A 20,261-nucleotide genomic window follows, 5' to 3' on the forward strand; every position below is an offset into this window, starting at 1 on the left:
TTATTCATCTTTTAAAGAGAGCAATTTACCATTCATGCGAGACTGTGATTGAAAAGGTATAAATGTTGAACAATGCAATCTTCCTTTGAAAGCACGTGATTTTAAGACGTGTTTAATAGTTTCATTCAGATTCTCTTGTTGTCGGAGTTTCCGGCTCCACGTGAAAATGTCATCGAATAAACGGAAGGCGAATGTGATTTAAATAAACAAAGAAAACTGGATTCCTTTTTATCTTCTGGCTCTGCCTCAAGGTAAGATTGGGCTTCAGCATTTCTCTTTCAAATCGACCATGGAGATGATGCGTGAACGAATTTCCACAAGACGTTGACTTGCCATAGTTGAACCATGAACACTTTCCGCACAAAGAAAAAGTCAGCGATCAGTTAACTACAAACTTGCAACATTATGCATGTGTCCTCCTCTTGCTCATTTCGACTTTTTTTGCTTGTTTACAAGCAAAAAAGTAGAATAGCGTTTACATGGGCTCAAATCTGAACCGGAAGGGATCGCATTTTTGTTAACTCTCAAGGGAATACTTTCCGCTGTGGGTGATCAAAGCGCGTGACTTGTAAAGTGTCACTCTATAGTTGTGCTTCAGCACTTCCGTTCTAGTAAAAACGTGACTTGTCAAATTTACAAACATTATATAAGGATCAAAAACGTGAGTAGCCCAAATCTTACGTCACATAACCAATTAAGAATGTAAGCGGTCCAGCGCTCGAAGGCAGGCAGCGAAGTTTAAAACGATTAAGAACGCAATTTTTACTAGTACAAGTCTTTAGGCGCTAATATTAATTTAACCTAAAACGATAAACAACGCAAATTTGTACTCGTACAAGTCTTTCGCACACTAAAACGTTGCTAATAGTTAACCAAAGGGAACTCATTTCGTGACAATTGATTATTTCTGCTGAGTTGCACAATTTAGAATTGCACTATTACTAAAAATAGATTTCGCTGCATGATACCCCTCGCGTGAGTCGGACAACAATTTTAGTTTCGGCAGAGGCTTTGTATGGAGGGAACGCATTCTTGACAAAAAAAGGGTGAAAAAGGCACAATTTGAGGCCGAGATTCTCGAAAGGCTCGAAAAATGATAGATTCCGAACATTTTTGCTTTAGTAAGTGAAAAACAGATTGAAGGTATCCAAAAAATGGCCCAAAATTGAATTTATTAGTCGAAGATCAGGCAATGACACCTTGATTCCCACTGCAAAATTATTCAGGCTGCCGAGAAATTTAAGCGGCGGATAGCGATGCCGAATTACTATCGAATTATATAATTGCGAAGGATAGCACTTGTATGTTCGCTTCATTTAGGCCCCGGAAAGATCGTCGGTTGCAAGAAATTCAGAATTCTTCCCGAATTTGACGGCACTGATCGCCGGCCATCCGATCTCATTTCGACACATGATAGATAGAGGGCGAAAATATTATGCTATTCAAACGCCTGTCTAATGGAATTGACGGCAGGGTTCGATTTTAATAATTTAAATTTATCCCCATTACTATTACAGACTGCAGCTACAGCTGCCGAACTCGATCAGCCTATATTAAATACGCGACAATTGTGTAACGAAATTGACCTCTATAAATATTCGGGTCAGGCAAGGAGACCGATCGGACGAGCGTTTCTTTGTGTAATTTTGTGGTGGCATAAATCTGAGGTTAGCTCTGTTGTGTTGCAAAATGTGCCACTAAGAACAGTATAAACGTTTTGCATTTCTCATAAAAATAAATGTTTTCTTTCAGCAAATCCCGGCAGCAAATCGGGCCTTTATAATCCATTCAATAACTGAAAGTAAAACATTTTACACATTTATTGTTTAATCACTCTGTTTGACAAACCTTTTGTTTCAAACCACGGTTTAAGCTTTCTACGTTGCACAGGTAAGGCTTTCTCTCGAATTCTGAGCCAATCTGGCCATGGTTTTGTGCCTGGGTTTTGTGAAACAATCGCCAAATATGCCTCCGAAGTGCCCGCCAACCATACATTGTTCTTACAGAGAGCGGTTTGTTTGTCCGAATTTTATCTGACTCACACCGGGGGTCAAATTCTGTGACGTCATTAGTGCGCTTCGCTAATTGCAACATCATTAAATGTGTTAAGTGATATTTACACTGACTCGTCCCCAGTCGTCTCTTATGCGAAAATTGCAAGACGCGAAGGATGATATGATTCCCTCCGTGTTCAGCAGTCGACTCAAGACGGACTCAAAAGACGACTGGGGACGAGTCAGATATTTACAAGTGTTTCTGTAGCCTGTTGTGAAATTACTTCCAGTGGAAGCAGTAAACCCCGGGGGGGGGGGTGCTCCCATAAATTTCGGATAGGGGTGTGCCCCCAAGGTTCTTAAACCCTTACCCTATTCAAGGATAAAGAAAGCGAAAATTGATACCCTTTTTAAGGGTCCAAACCGAGAAATGACACCCTATTCAAGGGAAGGAGACGCGTTGCGTGATGACCCAAATAGTGGCTAACCGCGCACGGCAAGACACAAATCTTGATAAAATCGCTTTACTAATACTTGAACGGGTAGTTCAGTTTTAAGATACCTTTTTTTGTTTATCTGGACATTTACTAAAGCTGATAGAATATAGGTACCCTATCTAAGGATCACACCAGGAACAAAATGCCAAAAGGAGCAAAAATGATACCCTATTTAAGGACCGAGAACCTAAAAAATCATACCCTATCGGGCGGCACATACCTATATAGCCCATATATGGGAGTACCCCTCCCCCCCCCCGGGCACTAAACGCTAAACGTTTCTTCTGTTCTGAAGTTAATGCATCGCCATTAGAAAAATAATCAGCAACGGTTTTACTGGAAATGTAGTCGTTAGAAATGGCATGTGTAGCCGTAAGGTAAAGAATAACGTGAGGAGAAGCGGCTTTTGGTAATATTCAAACAAAAATGTACTTCTAATGCTCAATGTGGGGTTTAGATTGCGTGACGAGACAAAAGGTAACTCTGTCGTGCGTAACCTAACGTGCGATCAGGCGTTATTTTTCTCGCTCAACGGAAAAATGAGCCTTCCCTGAGCCTTCCCTCCGCCTTTTTAACCAAGCCAAAGTATATGAATCGCAAAGCACCCAGCCGTCGCGACTGACAAATACAGCATTTCCTCCGCGAAAATAAAAAAAATGCTTGAACTGAAAGACGTTTGAATTCTTCCATGATATGTTCGAACAACAATGCCCAGCATAAACCTTTAACTCATACTAACTTCATGCAAAAAAAGTCGATATCTCGAAGAGATCTTTGATTTTATTAAAGTGCGTTGGTTGTCCAAGTGGTCATCCAAGTCAGACTCGTACCCAGTCGCTATTTACGTGTCTTGGGGGGCGAAAGAAGATTGGATACTAGCGAAACTAAGGCGCGCAGTCCACCGCGGTCAAACGACAGAAATATGCAAAAAATAAGAAAAGTACTGCAAAGATAAGGTTTTAATTTTCACAGTTCAAAGTTCGATACATAACCGGTATCCTAAGGGTTTACTAAGTTTTTTGGAGCTTTACTAAAAAAGTTCTACGTGTTTGAAAATAGCGATATGCGGACTTGTCGGCGCCATTTGTCATGTCTGTCAAAGCACCTTTGGTTCAGATGCGAAACATTTTTAAATGTTTCGCAATTGTTTATTTAAATGTTACTTTTTAAAAAAAGTAAAAACACTGGTTTACCTGAGGGAATGGGATTATGCTTTCACTCGACAACTATTTTTATCTATCCTTGCTCGTAATCACTTCAATTTGAACAAAAAACGGCGAAATGGAAAGAAAACCTGCCTGAGACGTTTGACCGCGGTGAAGGCGCGCGGTGTGTCATGCCGCGCGCCATTCTCGTCCCCATAGCCCTTTTCGTTTCTCTTAGCCGGCAGGGCCTAGGCACATATAGTCTATAGACATCTCACGACTGCATACATGAAGACCGGAAGTCCTAGAATCTAGGACTGGAAATCCTGTGTCCCCAGAGCCCTTTGTTTCCTCGTGCCTAGGCCTTGCTTAGCGCTATGGGGACGAGAATGGCCGCGCGCCTTAATTTCGCTAGTATCCAATCTTCTTTCGCCCCCCAAGACACAGGGAGCCCTCACGTCCGTTAAGAATATGAATAAAAGATTACCTAATCGCGCGCGTGTTTTTGTGGCGGCCATTTTGAATTTTTAATTTTCGCGCGGTCTGCTAGTGCGAGGTCTGGAACCGATATTACGGAAGTCTGGGACGGGCGGCAGAATTCGTAAATTCTCGGAGGATCCGATCGCTCACCGAGAATAAATAAGTGACAAGGGATGAAACTTCTCATTGGCTTTCGTCGTATGTCTCTGCCAGTTGGGGGGAACGGAAATAAGATGGAAATAAAAGACCGGAAGTCAAAATGCGGGTTGCGTGACGTGCGTTCAACATGGCGGACCAATGGCGTCCTCTTAATGTTGCAAATGATTTGAAGAGTAATTCAGCTAGCGCTGTGGAAAATGAAGGAATCAACATTGAGTCGACAAACAAACTTAAAATAACGGAATGGTGAGTACTTAAGTTCAAGAGGCTTAGCTGGCTACTCGAATTTTAATGAATATCGATGGGTGTACGCGTCAGTCATGCATTGAAATTTTTTCTCTCGACTTAAACTAGGCTGGTTGAAAATTACAGCGAAGCGAATGAAAGAAGTTATGTGCCCTGTGCGGAGTTTTTAGTGTCAATAAATCATCTTTATTGACACTAAATGATGGCCTAAGCGTGATGTCCCCATGTCACGAACTCGCGGCTTTTCCTCGAATGCGCTTTAGTGTTAACGAAGAGAGATGTGATTTCCACAGGTAGCTTAGCATTTTTAAATCTGTATACCGTGGTTTTGAATGGCAAAGTTGTTTTTAACAGTTTTAATTTACAAAAATTAAAATAAAAACAATTTGAATTCCCGGTCATAAACAGTAGTTGACCTTGCACGGTCGCGGTAACCTTGACCTTAGGTCACGGCATGGTATTTAGCGTAAAAAGAGGATTGTGTTTGAGATCTACATGTACGTGTCTATAGGACTCGTGAATCACCTTACAGATTTAAATCGTCATATCGTATTTTGGAGTGGCTACGTTTTGTGGCTTCACAAGCATTCAACTAGAAATCAGCCTTACGGGTAGAGTGGAATGAAATGCCATTTCATGTCAAATGATTTGGCGCGCCGTACAGTGAAAAAAATTTACTCAAGTATTAGCAAATTCAGCACTGAAAAGTCGGCCCAATCTAATTACTCCAAGAAAAAAATGGTATACAGAAACGGACCTAAACGGGTTTTGTGTGAAAGAGCGAACAATTTATCGCTTGTGATGAATGAATTTGTGTATGTTTTCATCTTTTCTCAAAGTTTCAAGGCCCGTGAAACCACCCGCCACTTTTAAACGATCAACATTTCCATCCATCATTCTCGGCAGTTAAATTCGCTTAAGCAAAAAGCTGAATGAAAATGTTTGAGTTAAAGAATTCTTCACAAGATGTGTATATTGCAAAAAAGAAGCTTTGATGGTTTAGCATTTCATCCATCATGAAGTGCACATTGTATAAAAATGTTTGATCATTGAGAAAGCCGAAAGACCGGCGTAAGATTCCTCCTTAACTTCAGCTGTTTTAATGATCTGTTTTCAGAGCCCATATTCAGCCGGATAATTTGTGAACAATTCAACTTTGGATATCATGCTTCAATAACATAACGAAATTTACCAGGCTCTTTTTTACCAATTATATTTCATAAAAAAATGTTGAAATTTCTACAATAATACATTAAATTTCCTGCATTGCATTGTTATGTTCGTGTACCGGTAGCGTGCACCCATATATTCAAACATATCAGTTATTTCTCTGAAACCAAAAAAAATAAACAGCCAGATAAACATGAAACACACAAAACACCTCTTTAGGTTCGTGGCAGTCACCAATTCCTGCAAAAGAATGGATTGTTTTTGCTTTGTTTAAAACCTTCGCCGCACGCCCAGTTGTGCTTGTGACGAAAACCGTTTTCTCTGTGTGCTCGCAAATTTGCTTCATGAGAAACTACTTCCCACTACCGGCGGCCCCAGCTAGAAAAGTATTATGGCCAGCCAAAACGACATCCAGCACTTTCTTTTGGCAGTCAGTCAAAACGCTAGAGGCAAACGAACAGCAACATATTTTTTAAGCTGATCTGAATCGCAGTACCGAAAAGGTCATTAATTACGAGAACCTCGGCGTCTCAAAGCACAAAATTACCTTCGAGTTAATTGACATTGGCGAAATTTTCTCCTACTATTTTATACGTACCTCATATTGTCAGGTGGAAGAAATTTCTTAACGTAATATTCGGTGATAAAATTGCTGAACTATTCCAAATAAAAGTTTTTCGAACTTTCCCGCCACTGTGGCTTCATAAATCGGGTTTTCCTGGCCTTTGGCAGCATTCTATTTCCGGAATAAAGTCATCCAACTTCCGGAATTAAAGCACACCAATCAGAACAAGCGACGCTCGCACTTCCGCTTCGATTCTGTCAATCAACTTTTCGCATTTTTCACTTCCGTGGCTCCCAACTGGCAGAGACATAGCGCGAAAGCGAGTAGTTTAAAACAACGCCAAAATATCACAGACCTTCTTAATGTTTGGGCTAAATAAACTTAAATATGTTTAGCTTAATGCTTCTTCTTCCCACAGAGTAATTTTTGTCAAATTACGAAGTAAATTTCCCCTTGAACTTATGCGAAATTCGGAACGCTATCATTTCAGTTTCATCCCTTGTCATTTTTTTAGAGCTCCGAGCAGCGTCCGCGCGATCTCCGTAATATCGGTTCCAGACCTCGCACTAGCAGACCGCGCGCGTATTAAAAATTCAAAATGGCCGCCACAAAACACGCGCGCGATAAAGGTAGGTTAATCTTTTATTCATATTCTTAACGGATGTGAGGGCTCCCTGTGCCAAGACACGTAAATAGCTACTATGAGTCACCATCCAAGTGACGAAGTGACTGTCCAAGTGTTCAAGTGTCCAAGTACTTCCGCTTTGTAATGTCTAAAATTATCAACCAATCACGATCTACTTGGACTCAAATTTTGTTTGTACATGAGACACTGAATGAACCATATTCTTCTAGTAGCTTTTGAGCTGTTTTGTGGTGAAGAGGTGTTCGTTAACTTTTACATTAGTCTAAATGAACAGTTTTGAGACTGTGCTCCTATAAATCTAATCCATTTGGCATGGCTGAAGTAGGGAAAATAAAAGGTAAGTAATGTTGAAGTGCTCATTTCTCGCTGATAACGCGGTAAGTTTTAGAAAGTCAAATTAGCACTAGAATTTCTGTTAACCTCAGCGATGTAACAGAGCTTACAAGGTTTCGTTTGCGCCAATCAGAGTGGTGCAATTTCTTCTTTAATGTAAGTTTAGTGTGAATTATCGTCTTTGTTTATCGATTATCGTCTTTGTTTATCGATATAGCTAGAAATACTGCAATAGATCAATCAATATAGCTAGAAATACTGCAATAGATAATAAATCGGTATCGAAGCGTACCGTTGCACCACTAAAAATCTTTTAGCAGCCTCCCAAGTTTATTTTTATCCTTAGTGGCCATTTGGCCACAGACTGATCAAAGTTTGGTCGTCAGTGAAAACTTTTAGTCGCTAAATTTCATGCTTTCAAGATCATTCTTCTCAATTTAGAGGGTTGTTAATTAGTTAAAGCTTAATCGCCTTTACACTACTTGAGTGAGACGCGAACAAAGCTTGGTGACGAAGTTTCAACATAACGGTATTGTTGTCAAGGGCAAACTTCTCTGTTACCATTGGTAACAAATTTGTTTTTGTAACTGCCTTGCTCGACAATCTCGATGCTTAAATAAATACAAACACTACAAATATCGTCAGCAACACTTTATTACGCTTTCAAATAAAAAATATATACACAGAAACAACAATAAAAGAAACAAATAACGAAATATATTATGCCATAGCTATTTTATATAGATGGTAACAGATCTGTGTTGAGAGTTGACGTTATGTTTAACGTGCGTCACTTTACCTTCCTCGTTAGAGTTACCGTTCAACTGAAATTTTATCGTTTTCCAACCCCAGGGATTTTCTAGCAGCTTTAAGAATTCCTTCAGCTTTAAATAATATATCTTTCTCAAGTGCAAAATGAATAATTCGCGAACTGAAATGAAGAACATTTAGCGTTTCGTAAAGCTGACATAAGCTAACACCATTTCGGATCGAAATTTCAAAATATTAGCCAATCAAAAAATTGCTCAATTAAAACTGGCGCCATCTTGGATCGAAATTAGCCAATCAAAAAATTGCCCTGTTTCCCCAGAGGTCCTCCTTGTAAAAAAGAACTTTGGTGGTCAGTACCTGTAACGACAAGTTACCAATGGTAACAGAGAAGTTTGCCCTTGACAACAATGCCGTTGTTATGTTGAAACTTCGTCACCAAACTTTGTTCGCGTCTCACTCAACTGGAAATCGTAGTATGTAATAGATCTGCTAGACACAACTAATTATCATGATTTTCCCCTTCTATTAGTACACAAAAAAACAAGTAAAGATGGAGTGTATCCCTTCGTCCATGACATGATTGTGGAAGGGAAAGATGCATGGCTTGTGGATAACCAAGGGCGTTTTGGTATTAACTGGAAGACATCTCCTGAGCGATATGCTGATTATAAATCAAAAGACAAGAACATAAGCAAGAGGAAGGCCAGCAATACCTTGAGGTCAGCTCTTCTTAACTTCTATGAAAAAGAAGGAGCTAAAGAGTTTAGAGATGGCCAAAAGAAAAACGAAAAAGGGGAGATCATCGAGAGACAGTTTCAGATGCCACCCAGGATATTTGAAGAACTGTTTGGATCAGATGATGGCACAGAACAGGAGACAGAAAGCATTGAATTAGAGGTAATTTGAAGTGAATAACAGAGCAGCACTGAGTTTTCAATTGAGTGTCCAAAGTAATTTGCATTTGCTTTGGTTTTGTGTTTGAACACTACACTTAATGATTGGTTTAAAAAGTTTGCGCCACTTTATCAGCTAATCAGGAGTAAAACCAAAACCAATCATGACTCGCTCGCGCACGTTTTCCTGCGCTTCGTACCAACTACATGTATTTGCTTCGAGTTTTGATTGGTTCACTGGATTGTCTGTGCCCGGGGGGGGGGGGGATCCCATATTAAAGGGACGGGGATGCTCGGAAATTTTGAAAAGAACCCATTATTTAAAGAGACCAATCTGGGCGTGGCTCAAGCTATTTTAGACCCCTAAAAGATATCAAAATCCTGTGAAAAAGAACTTATATTTGTATATTTCTTCGTGTGCAACCCTAAACGAGACCCTGATGGCTAAGAATATTGCCATTTTCCTGCATTTTCCCCAAAACACCCTAAGCGAGACCCAAAGTTCGAAATTTATACCCCTAAGCAAGACGACAAACATCCCCATCACTCTCATGATGGAAGTGCCCCCGGGTGTCTGTGTCCTTTGTGATTGGCCAGAGAATGAGAATGGAATGACTCGAACCGTGCTCGTTTTCTCGTGTTGCAACCTTGGGAGTGTGCTGCTGGTCAATCATACTTTGGAATCAATGATTAGAAGCACTTCACAGCATGAGGTGAATAAGTTTTTAGAAGTTTGTTTTGTGTTAAGTTCATTTTGGTCCAGTCACTGCAAGTGCCACACTTCCTGCTTGTTTAGCTGCCAGCAGTGTTCATGGGAGTTACACGGATCACCATAGATGTTGTGTCCATATTTTGTGCAGAGCTTCTGTGTGGCATTTCATTTTGTGTTCTTTGAGCTTTTAAAAGTGTTCCACTTTTTGGTCAGGTTTTTCATCTTTCCACCCACCCACTGTTTGCTCAATATGTATCTGCCAAATAAAGGGTGTCTGCTTTAAATGGTTGACACTACATGTGGGTAGCAAGTTTCACTATAAACCAAGAATAAAACCTATTTAAATTAAATTTTGTTTTCTTTCTCTAAATACTAATGTAATATTACTAATTTTAAAAACACGAAACAACTTTTTAAAGACATGTTTCGGCATGACTTATGCCATCTTCAGTTTATTGAGAATTTAAAATCTAGGGCTATATATATACCCAAGCTACAAATACAAAAATAGAAATGTATACAAAGTAAAATTACAATAACAAAAGATAATGGTAAAGCCGTTACAAAGTGGCAGGTACTGTCTGGTACTGTCTAGAACAGTAATTACTCACAGTGTGAGCTTTAGACCGTTACTAATAGAACAAAAGATTAAAATAAAAAGGTGTTGACATGCTGCACTTGAGTGTTTAAATCTGGTTTTAAACTATTAATGTAAAAGGCCTCTTTTAATTTAAGAAAATAAACGGTTTGAGCAGAATCCAAAATTTTAAAGCAATCAGATGTGTATAAATTTTTGCAATTAGATGAACTGTTAAGGTGTTTAAAAACATGTGAATTTTTGTCAGTTAAAGTATGCTCTTTGATCCTTGTTGAAAAATGACGGGAAGTCTCGCCAATATAACGGGAGTTACATCCCGCACAAGTAAATTGATAAACAACAGAGGATCTAATAGCATCAGGAATGGGATCTTTAAAACTGAAAAAATTCTTTATTTTAAAAGAGGAAAAAACTAACTTAATGTTTAAGTCGCTGCAAAAACGCCTAGATAACTGTTTAATTTTTATCTGGGTTATATTAGATACATTGCCGATGAAAGGTAGTTTAAAATAGCGAGTGCTAGTGTTGTTAGAATTACTAATACTAACATCACTAGAGGAATTAAGTCTAACATTATCTAGATAACGTTTAATGATTTTGTCAATTATGTGGGAGGGAAATGAGTTACGTTTAAGAGTTTCTAGATTTTAAATTCTCAATAAACTGAAGATGGCATAAGTCATGCCGAAACATGTCTTTAAAAAGTTGTTTCGTGTTTTTAAAATTAGTAATTTTACTAGTGCTAACTAATTATGTAATACTTATTTACTCTCCTGGCAAGAAAGGGAGTTGATACTATTTTAAATTTCCTTTCAAAGGTGTGCAAAAGTTCTCAAGAAACTCCTAACTCATCAAGTGACACTGGTTTTGATGAAGCAAATATGGATATTATAAGCTTTTATGGTAATTAACAAATAAAAATAAGTAGTTATAATCAAGGATTAGAGGAGTGTGTTTGACAGAACTGGCCGGATAGCACTGGTCAGGTAAAAAATAGGCAGTGGTGCCCAAGACTTAAATTTTCTGTGACAAGAAAAAAGGTAACTTGTGATTAGGCATGAGAAGGGTGGTGGCTTAGTGGTTAGCGCATTGGACTCTGGATTAAGCAGTCACAGCAGAGTTAAAGCCTTAGCTGGGGTCACTGTGTTGTGTTCTTGGACAAGACACTTTTATTACTCTTACAGTGCCTCTCTTCACCCAGGTGTATAAATGGGTACAAGCAAATTTATGCTGGGGTAAGTTCCGTGTGATGGACTAGCATCCCATCCAGGGAGGAGTAGAAGTACTGCCAGTCACTTCATGCTATTGAAACAAGGATAATAAGCTTTGGTCCAATGGGCCACTAGACCTGAAAACACTGACTTGACCTTTTTTTCCCTGTGAGGACATAATTTATGTTACTAGATGCTTCATTACACGAAAGCCTGGATAAGCTCCAACAGTGTGTGCCACTTTGCCCCAAGTGCAGCCTAGCTATATCTTAATAACTGATTATGTGTCTTTTTCTTTTTAAGATTTCTTTAACATTAGTGACCCAGATGATGGCCTAAGTTATGTTACAGGTGGTATTCTGACTGATGGCTCACTTCTGGACAACACCAACAGTGCAGAAATGGATCTTGATCCTCCAGACATCACCATTCCCAGCTTTGAGGTACACTTCTATACTCATGTGTAAAACTGAGTTGGAGTATTGCTCTGTTCTTGATTACTCTCTCTGTGTGAAATTTAAGGGCCCACTGACTTATATATTTGGACCCGTTGCTAGGGACATTCACGGTTATATAGTTTTAGCAATTTTTCTTGTTTAGTTATGGTTGAATCTTTTACTCAGTCCATAACGTAAATATGACGTCATCGGGACACGCCCATGATCACGTGACCAATAAAGAAAAAGTCTAAAATTTTTGATGTTTTGCATGTTATCAGAAAATCATTCATGGTGTCATGATCTTTATTTGTTTTTGTATCTTGGTAAGTATGGGTTTCATTTCATTTGTGGAAAATAATTTTTTTAGAGAGATTTAAAATATTGATTTGTCCATAAAATTTTTATTAACAATGATTTAAGCAAATGAATACTTAGTTATGTTCCCGACCCAGGTCGGAAAAATATAACGTCGAAAAAAAGTGAATCAAATTAAAGACCGCCAAGTATTTAGATTTTTTCTGCAAACCGGAAATCATTTTGTTAACGCATGCGTAATTCATCTGACAAGAGAACAGTGCGCGCGCTAGTTGTACGCGTACGCTTTTGAGATTATTTGCATGTGTAAAAAAACTGCTTTTCCTGGTTCAATTTAATCTGACTGATTCTCAGATGTGAAGTCAACTATTAGCTATATATAGTCAGGAAGTTTTTCGGTAGTTCCTTTTGTTTCATCTTATTTGGCGAGTTTGAAGAAGTGCTCGAAAGGAAATTTTTTTGCACATCTGGCGCGTACAGATAGCGTGAGTAACCCGTACACGCAATACAGCGCGCGCTCTTTTAGCACCTTAGCAACGCGCGAGAAATCCGTCAGTGGGCCCTTAAGTTGTCCTACTTAGTGGTCTTTTTCAATTATTATACCAAGAGTTGCACTTGCTGAATTTATAATCCTCTGATTTTTATAATTATTATCACAGCAAATTAAATTTGCATAATTTCAGGCTGGGAAATTTTCTTTAATTTGACATGTCAAAAAAAAAGAATTTTGTAGTGAATCTCAGTTTTCCCTTTAAAGTGCATATGAAGCAAAATATTTTTCTGTCATTTTTAGTTCTTTAATATATTGTATATAAAAACACTGTAAACATTAAAATTTTTGGAAAAAAGGTGCGGCTTATCTGCGGGTTTTTACGGTACTCGTTCTTTAAACACTTAATGCGACTATTTAACCGAGCCGTCGAGCCGCCGAATTATATACCTTACCTGTTCTTTGAAAACTTAACGCAACTACCGAGCCGTCGAGCGGCCGAATTATATACCTTACTCGTTCTTTAAACACTTAACGCGACTACCGAGACGTCGAGCAGCCAAATTTGTATATACCTTACTCGTTCTTTAAACACTTAACGCGACTACCGAGCCGTCGAGCTGCTGAGCCACCGAATTATATCGCTTCAAAAATGGCCCTGCATTTGTAATTGCTCCACTGGTGCATTGTGACACCCGGAGTTAAAGTTGTGTTTCGACAGTATCCGGTCACATCGTTCCAAGGTTACTTCGTTCCAAGTCACATCGTTCCAACTTTCGGTCAGATCGTTCCAAAAAAAAGTTACTTCGTTCCAACTAAAAGTTACTTCGTTCCATCGAAATATTCGATCGTACCAAAATAAAAAGTTAGATATAAAAGACGATCCAAGTCGAGCTGAAGCAGAACTGAAGTAAACCGCTGATTAAAACCTAAGTTGTATCAGCTACTGAGTTGATATTTTAAAGTCAATAGACAAACCCCGGCCTCTCTCTAATCTCCCTATTCGATGGCGCATACAGTTAAAGAGTTCTGTTCAGCGCGCGACACTAATAAAACATCGTAAGTAAAGAACACAAGATTAAATTAAGTAAAGGCGTATTACACGCAACAAAAGCAGTCGCATATAAGAACCATATAAACTTGAAACTTCAATAAACAATTTCTAAGCTAAAAGGAAAACTTTTGTAGCTAAGAATTTTTTTCGTTACTTTTCGTTATACGCGGTAGGGAACTGAATTTGATAACAATTCAACATGGCGAACTTTTCTTTTCAATCACACCGACGCATAACGTAACAGAACCGAAAATATTCAATAAACTTGGTGTTAAGCAATTGATAGAAAACAACTACGCAAGGAATTCTAAACAGGTAAAGGCATACAAATTAATTTGGCAGGTACAACGGCAAACTAAGACGTAATAAAAACCGTATTGCTCGTAACGAACGGTAGAATTAATATAACGATCGGACTTTTCAATGGAACGAAGTAACTTTTAGTTGGAACGAAGTGACTTTTTTTTGGAACGATCTGACCGAAAGTTGGAACGATGTGACTTGGAACGAAGTAACCTTGGAACGATGTGACCGCAATTCGTTTCGACAACTCTCGTTGTTCCGGTCACCTCTCCCCTCCTCTTCGCGAAGTTTTTGCCCTGTCCGCCATATCTGATGCTTTGGAGTGAAATCAATAATCAACCAATGTGACGTCGCGAGCTGAGATCATGTGGTATTTTGGCCGCGCGATTTTCCGGACAATTTCCAGAAAAAAAATCGTCAATTTATTTTATTTTATTTTCAAACTTTCAGGGTTTTCTTATAAGATGTTAAACTTTAAAAATATGCATTAAAAAATTTTGCTTCATATGCACTTTAAGCCCAATAAAACAGACATTTCTCTTCATAAACATTTGTACACTCTTTCTTTGGTAACTCAAGAGATGCCTGAAGTTCAACCCAAAAGATTTCATACTGAAGATCGACATAGCTCTACAGAGATCCATGTAGTGTACTCTCTGATTCAGATTGGTAGTTAATTTCAGTGCACAAAAATTTAAAACATGCATACCTGTTGTAGATCAAATTGGTTTTAGGGTTACATGTAAATTTGTTACCAACCTATAGGTTAATCAGGTTGAAACCGATTAACCCAGGTTAACTTAACAGATTGAACTTGAAAACCAAAACCAATATATACGGCCTACAACATACCTAGGGGAGGGTTCCAGGGGTTTCAGGACTCCCCTTTTGGCCTAAAATTTTAAGAGAAAAGAAATTGGAAACCCTGTTTCTGAATAAAAATTTGGTGGGATGAGATCTTCAACTATTAATTAATTATTTAAAAAGACATCGCACGCTATATGGAGGGTTAACTAGCTACAATATTATAAAGATGCATAAATTGGACAGATTGCGCAAGACTATATTTCAGCAACTATTGACTTATGGCTTGGCTTGCCAGCCAAAACTGGCCGTGATGAACATTGCTCTTTGTTCCACTCGTGGCATTATCATCTTTGATCAAAAAAGGCATCACTTATACACTCAATTTCTGCAAGAGGAACAGGTCTTTCCAAATGATGTCCAAATTAGAGTGATTGGTTCAATTGTGCCTGACATACCCACAAAAATGCTTAGAAATTAAAGTGAAAAACTCGTAGGAGAATTTATTGCCTCAACCACCCTTGGCTCCTCAATGGCGAGTATTTCCTGTTTGGATGGTGTTTTCTCAGAAATTCTTGAACTGCGAGCAAGCCCAGTAGAAGGCCAATGACTACAACAAAAAGATAAGAAAATCAAAGATCTCTTCAAGATATTGACTTTTTTGCATGAAGTTAGTATGAGGCACTGTTTACACGGACACGGTTTCATTTGTAACCGCATCGAAAGCGATGCGGTTACGCCTTTCGTTTACACGGCACCGATCGAGACCACTACTGTAACCGGGTCGTTTTGAAAACGCTGTCAAAAGTGGAGCGTTTTCAAAACGATACGGTTTCGTTGTCGTGTAAACGGTCAAAAACGGCGAAACCGCATCGATTTGAAAACGGCCATGTATTTTGGCACGAACTGGCTGGCTTGCGAAGGGTAAACATGGTGAAACAAGCATAGAGAGCAGCGCTTGCTTATACAATCACATTCGAAAACAGTCGGAAAATCGTTAAATAGGCTCCGTGTAAACACTTCAAAACCGTGTCGTTTTCGATGCAGTTTCGAGGTCATGAAACCGTGTCGATTGATAACCGTGTCCGTGTAAACATAGCCTGAGTAGAAGGTTTATCCTGGGCATTGTTGTTCAAACATATATCACGGAAGGATTCAAACGTCTTTCAGTTCAAGCATTTTTTTTATTTTCGCGGAGGAAATGCTGTATTTGTCAGTCGCAACGGCTGGGTGCTTTGTGACTCCTATACTTTGGCTTGGTTAAAAATGGTAAACTTTGACGTTTGCCTTTAATCGAAATAGTTGTTTCCTTTCGAGTTAGAAAGATTTCTACTTGGCTTAATGCAGGGTTCCCGATAAAGGTTACGTGCGACAGAGTTACCTTTTGTCTCGTCACGCAATCTTAACCCCACATTGAGAAGTAAATTTTCGTTTGGATATTACCAAAAGCCGCTTCTCCTCGCATTATTCTTTACCTTACGGCTACACATACCATTTCTAACGACTACATTTCTAGTAAAACAGTTGTTGTTTATTTTTCTAATGGCGATGAATTAAGTTCTAAACAGAAGCAAAAAGTAATTTCATAACAGGCTACAAAAACACTTGTAAATATCACTTAACACATTTAATGATGTTGCAATTCTAAATTGTGCAACTCATCAGAAATAATCAATTGTCACGAAATCAGTTCCCTTTGGTTAACTAATTAGCAACGTTTTAGTGTGTGAAAGCTGACTTGTACCAGTACAAATTTGCGTTGTTAATCATTTTAGGTTAAATTAATATTAGCGCCTAAAGACTTGTACCAGCTGTACAAATTGTGTTCTTAATTGTTTTAAACTTCGTTCCCTTCGATCGCTGAACCCCTTACATTTTTAATTTGTTATGTCACGTAAGATTTGGGCTACTCACGTTTTTAATTGTTATATAATGGTACCGTTGTAAATTTGACAAGTCACATTTTTTCTACAAGAACGGAAGTGTTGAAGCACTATAGAGTGACACTTTTATACAAGTCACGCGCTTTGATCACCCACGTGCACAGCGGAAAGTATTCCCTTGAGAAATTAAAGTTTTAGTGCGTGAAAGACTAATGTACCAGATTTGGGCTAGTCAAGTTTTTAATTGTAAGTTATATAATGTTTGTAAATTTGACAAAAGACTTGTACCAGTACAAATTGCGTTTGACCGCAATAAAAAAAATGTCCAAAATGTCCAAAAAAATGCTTTTGTCAAAAATCACTGAGAGTCAAATTGGGTTGATATCCAATTTGAATTCTAGCAAGCTGCATCTATCTGGCACTGCAGAGAATTTTGGAAATTTGTGCTCAGAATCAAATTAGGATCACTGCCTTCATCGCTTGAAGGTTAATCAGGCCAGCTGCTGATCGAGTATTACATTATTTTTCAGGAACCCCATTCTAGGCAAAAATGCTGGTTATGCCCCAGCATCAGTATGGAAATCTTGGGTTCACCTCTAAAGCAACAGAAGAATTAAGCTCTTTAAGGATGTCTGTTTACTGAGGCTAGGTCTTCCTATGTTTTGTTTACTACCGGTACTTTAGTTATTATAAGTCTGACATAGGGAATATTATTTTTATCCCATCAGCTGATATTTAATGAGGAGGAGCTGAAAGAACCAATAGGTGAAATATGTTTTGAATATCCATATAATTACAATGACCAGAAAAAAGGTATAGTGCATGGACTATACATTATAGAAAACTTGGTTTTCTTTTCTTATTTGTTGTAAATTTTCATAAAAATAATGAAGTCCAATTTAATAATAGCTGTCATTTTGTTGCAGTGGCCATCTATCCTTTGGCAGGCTCCATAGAGGTAATCATAGTAACCTGTTATAGATATGTCAATCTGTATAATTTTATGTATGCTTTGAATGATGCATTCTTCAATCTTAACTCTTGTCTGTGTTTAGCCTTTTGAATTATTTTCCTACCTTTGTTGTATGAAAATTAAAGGTGCATTTTAATGCAACCACAGTCAGTAGTATTAAGTAAGTGTTTTTGTAAATGAGTCTAGCTACTCACTACTGATTCAGAGAAATAGTTACAGATTTCCAGTTTGACCTTTAAGCAAGTTCAAGCCATTGTGTGCTAGTGTCAAGGCCTTTCCAAAGCGATTGATAAAATCCAATAGTTAAAATCCACTCAAATACTGGCTATCAAACAGAACTTGTTGGCATGCTGCTTGGTAGCTTGTTACAGACTTCCTGCATGCAGCACAGCATTGCAGCATGCATGTTAGAGATAAGGTATTGTTAAAGCAGATATCTTGCTTATCGAATGACCCTGGTGAGACTAGTCTGTTCCATCCAAAGTCGGACCCACAAACCATAAGGGCCACTGAATATTCTGCAACTTTAAAAGTAAAAAAAGTAAAAAAGAATCACTTTTAATTAATTGTCAAGGTATTTAGCACTGTTGTGACATGCTAATTGTTTTTACTTGTTTATTAAGTCATGAACAGCAACAATGAACTTAAACATACATATAGAAAAAATCATAACTTTCTTAGCAAGGGGACCCCCAGGGGGTTCTCGAATTTCAAGTGAAGGGGATGGTCAAAGGATTTTTTTGGGTTTGAAATTTCGATTCTGGGATTTTTTTGGGTAGGAAAATTTGGCAAGCTTTTCTATTATTTAAGTAGGGATGTTTTGGAGTATTAAAAACACTCTGAAGATTTGTGTGCCTTTGCTGCAATAGTTGATCTGCAACAAAAGCACAAACAAATTTGTTTTGCTATTGATTTTTGAGGGGTCAATTTTTGATCTAGGGATTTTTGGGGTTATGTTGGAAGCCCTAGCGATTTTTGGGGTCTTGATTTTTGCCCCCATTTAATCATCCCCGTCACTTGAAATCCCGAGTACACCCCTGGGGAGATCCCCCACCCAATGTCAAATTTCAGTGGTTATCCATGGTTAAATTTTATTTTGATTACTCTAAACAGGGCGGACTGCGATTTGATATAACATTGACAAAAACAATTCCTGAAGATAATACATCAGAAAGATATTTGGCCGAGTTTGATGGGGCTTGTGTTGTCTACTTAAAGAAGTCCAACCCTACCACCTTAACAGGAAGTACTCCTTGTAAGTTTTTTTGGGTTCATGCATCCATTTTATTTGGTTAGTTGGTTAGTTTTAGTTGGTTAGTGCTTTCATCTACACAGTTACAAGACAAAGACGATAATGTCAATAAAGCCGCGCAATTTAGAATAGATAACTGATCACCATGCACATTAACGAAAAACAAAAATTAAATCCTGCTTAAGCAAGTGAGATTTAGTGCTGTCTTGTTATGGTGTGAAAGAAAACTAAAAGAAATGGGTCTGACTCTTTGTGAATTATAAAATGGTTTTATTATACTTGTACTCAGCTACCTTGAAGCCTGGCCACATTTGCGTAAGGGTCAAGACACAAGCTGGTAAATTACTGGGGCTTACAGATTTCTGCTATGTGGATCACAAGACTCAAGAGGTGTTGAAGCGCCTGTATAAAGACGAGGCACTACAGTCTCTATACGCAACCTTGATATCCCAGGAGCAAAATGATTATAATTTTGCGCTGGACCAAGGTTCGTTGATCATGCATGACCAAGGTAAGAAGCAATTATGATACTATTTTGTTACTTTAATAAGCATGCAAGATCATAAACCTGTAAACAATGTAGCATTTAAATATTTTATCCCTTTTCAATGATTGCATGCTGACTATATGTAAAGGGGTCCGGGAGAAGGGTTAACACATGCCCCCCCCCCTTCCCCCACCACCACCATTAGCAGTCATTTCAACTGTTCTTACGTTCTTCAAAAAGTGCTGGATAGCTTTCCAGAGAAGTAATCTTGAAAAGAGTGATGGAAGTTGACGAGAGGCTCTCTGGATTTCATGCTGCTCATCGATTTACCGAAGAAAAGGAATCAGCAAAGCAAGTCAGGAAGTTGGCGATCAGAAATGGAATGATCCATTTTTAGAGAAAATTGCAATGCTGTGAGTTCTCTTACGTTCTTCAAAAAGCGCTGGATAGTTTTCCAGAGAAGTTATCTCGAAAAGAGTGACGAAAGTTTACAAGAGGCTCTCTGGATTTCATGCTGCTCATCGATTTACCGAATGAAAGAAATTCAGCAAAGCAAGTCAGGAAGTTGGCGAGAAATGGAATGACCTATTTTTAAAGAAAATTGTAATGCTAGGTTGACACTGAATAATAAAAAAAAACACACCTCTCCTTTGGAGTTAGCTAGTTAGTGCATATTTGGTTAGTTTCTAACCATACATGTGCACTAACGAAACTAACGTGTTGTTTGATTTTGATCTGGTGGACTATGCGAGATAGCACCAGAAAAACTATATTTTATTTTATTTTATTATTATTGTTATCATTATTATTATTATTATTATTATTATTATTATTATTATT

At 38.3% G+C, this 20,261-nt stretch overlaps 1 protein-coding gene and 1 long non-coding RNA gene across 2 annotated transcripts; both read left to right on the forward strand.

The window, feature by feature from the left end:
- The first annotated feature begins 4,137 nt into the window (after nt 1–4,137).
- LOC144637594 (uncharacterized) lies at nt 4,138–4,714 on the forward strand. The gene is made up of 2 exons (XR_013567741.1): nt 4,138–4,521; nt 4,630–4,714. It is a non-coding gene; the product is annotated as an uncharacterized LOC144637594 (long non-coding RNA).
- Nucleotides 4,715–6,947: 2,233 nt separating this feature from the next.
- LOC144638846 (uncharacterized) lies at nt 6,948–20,030 on the forward strand. The gene is made up of 8 exons (XM_078498135.1): nt 6,948–7,239; nt 8,536–8,903; nt 11,028–11,112; nt 11,724–11,862; nt 17,440–17,522; nt 17,636–17,667; nt 18,796–18,937; nt 19,224–20,030. Exons 1-8 carry the CDS (start codon nt 7,215–7,217, stop codon nt 19,460–19,462), a joined length of 1,113 nt encoding a protein of 370 aa, XP_078354261.1. The 5' UTR covers nt 6,948–7,214; the 3' UTR covers nt 19,463–20,030.
- The last annotated feature ends 231 nt before the right edge of the window (nt 20,031–20,261 follow it).

This window comes from Oculina patagonica, chromosome 14 (assembly GCF_052425735.1).
Source record: "Oculina patagonica isolate OP01 chromosome 14, crgOcupat, whole genome shotgun sequence".
Taxonomy (NCBI): domain Eukaryota; kingdom Metazoa; phylum Cnidaria; class Anthozoa; order Scleractinia; family Oculinidae; genus Oculina; species Oculina patagonica.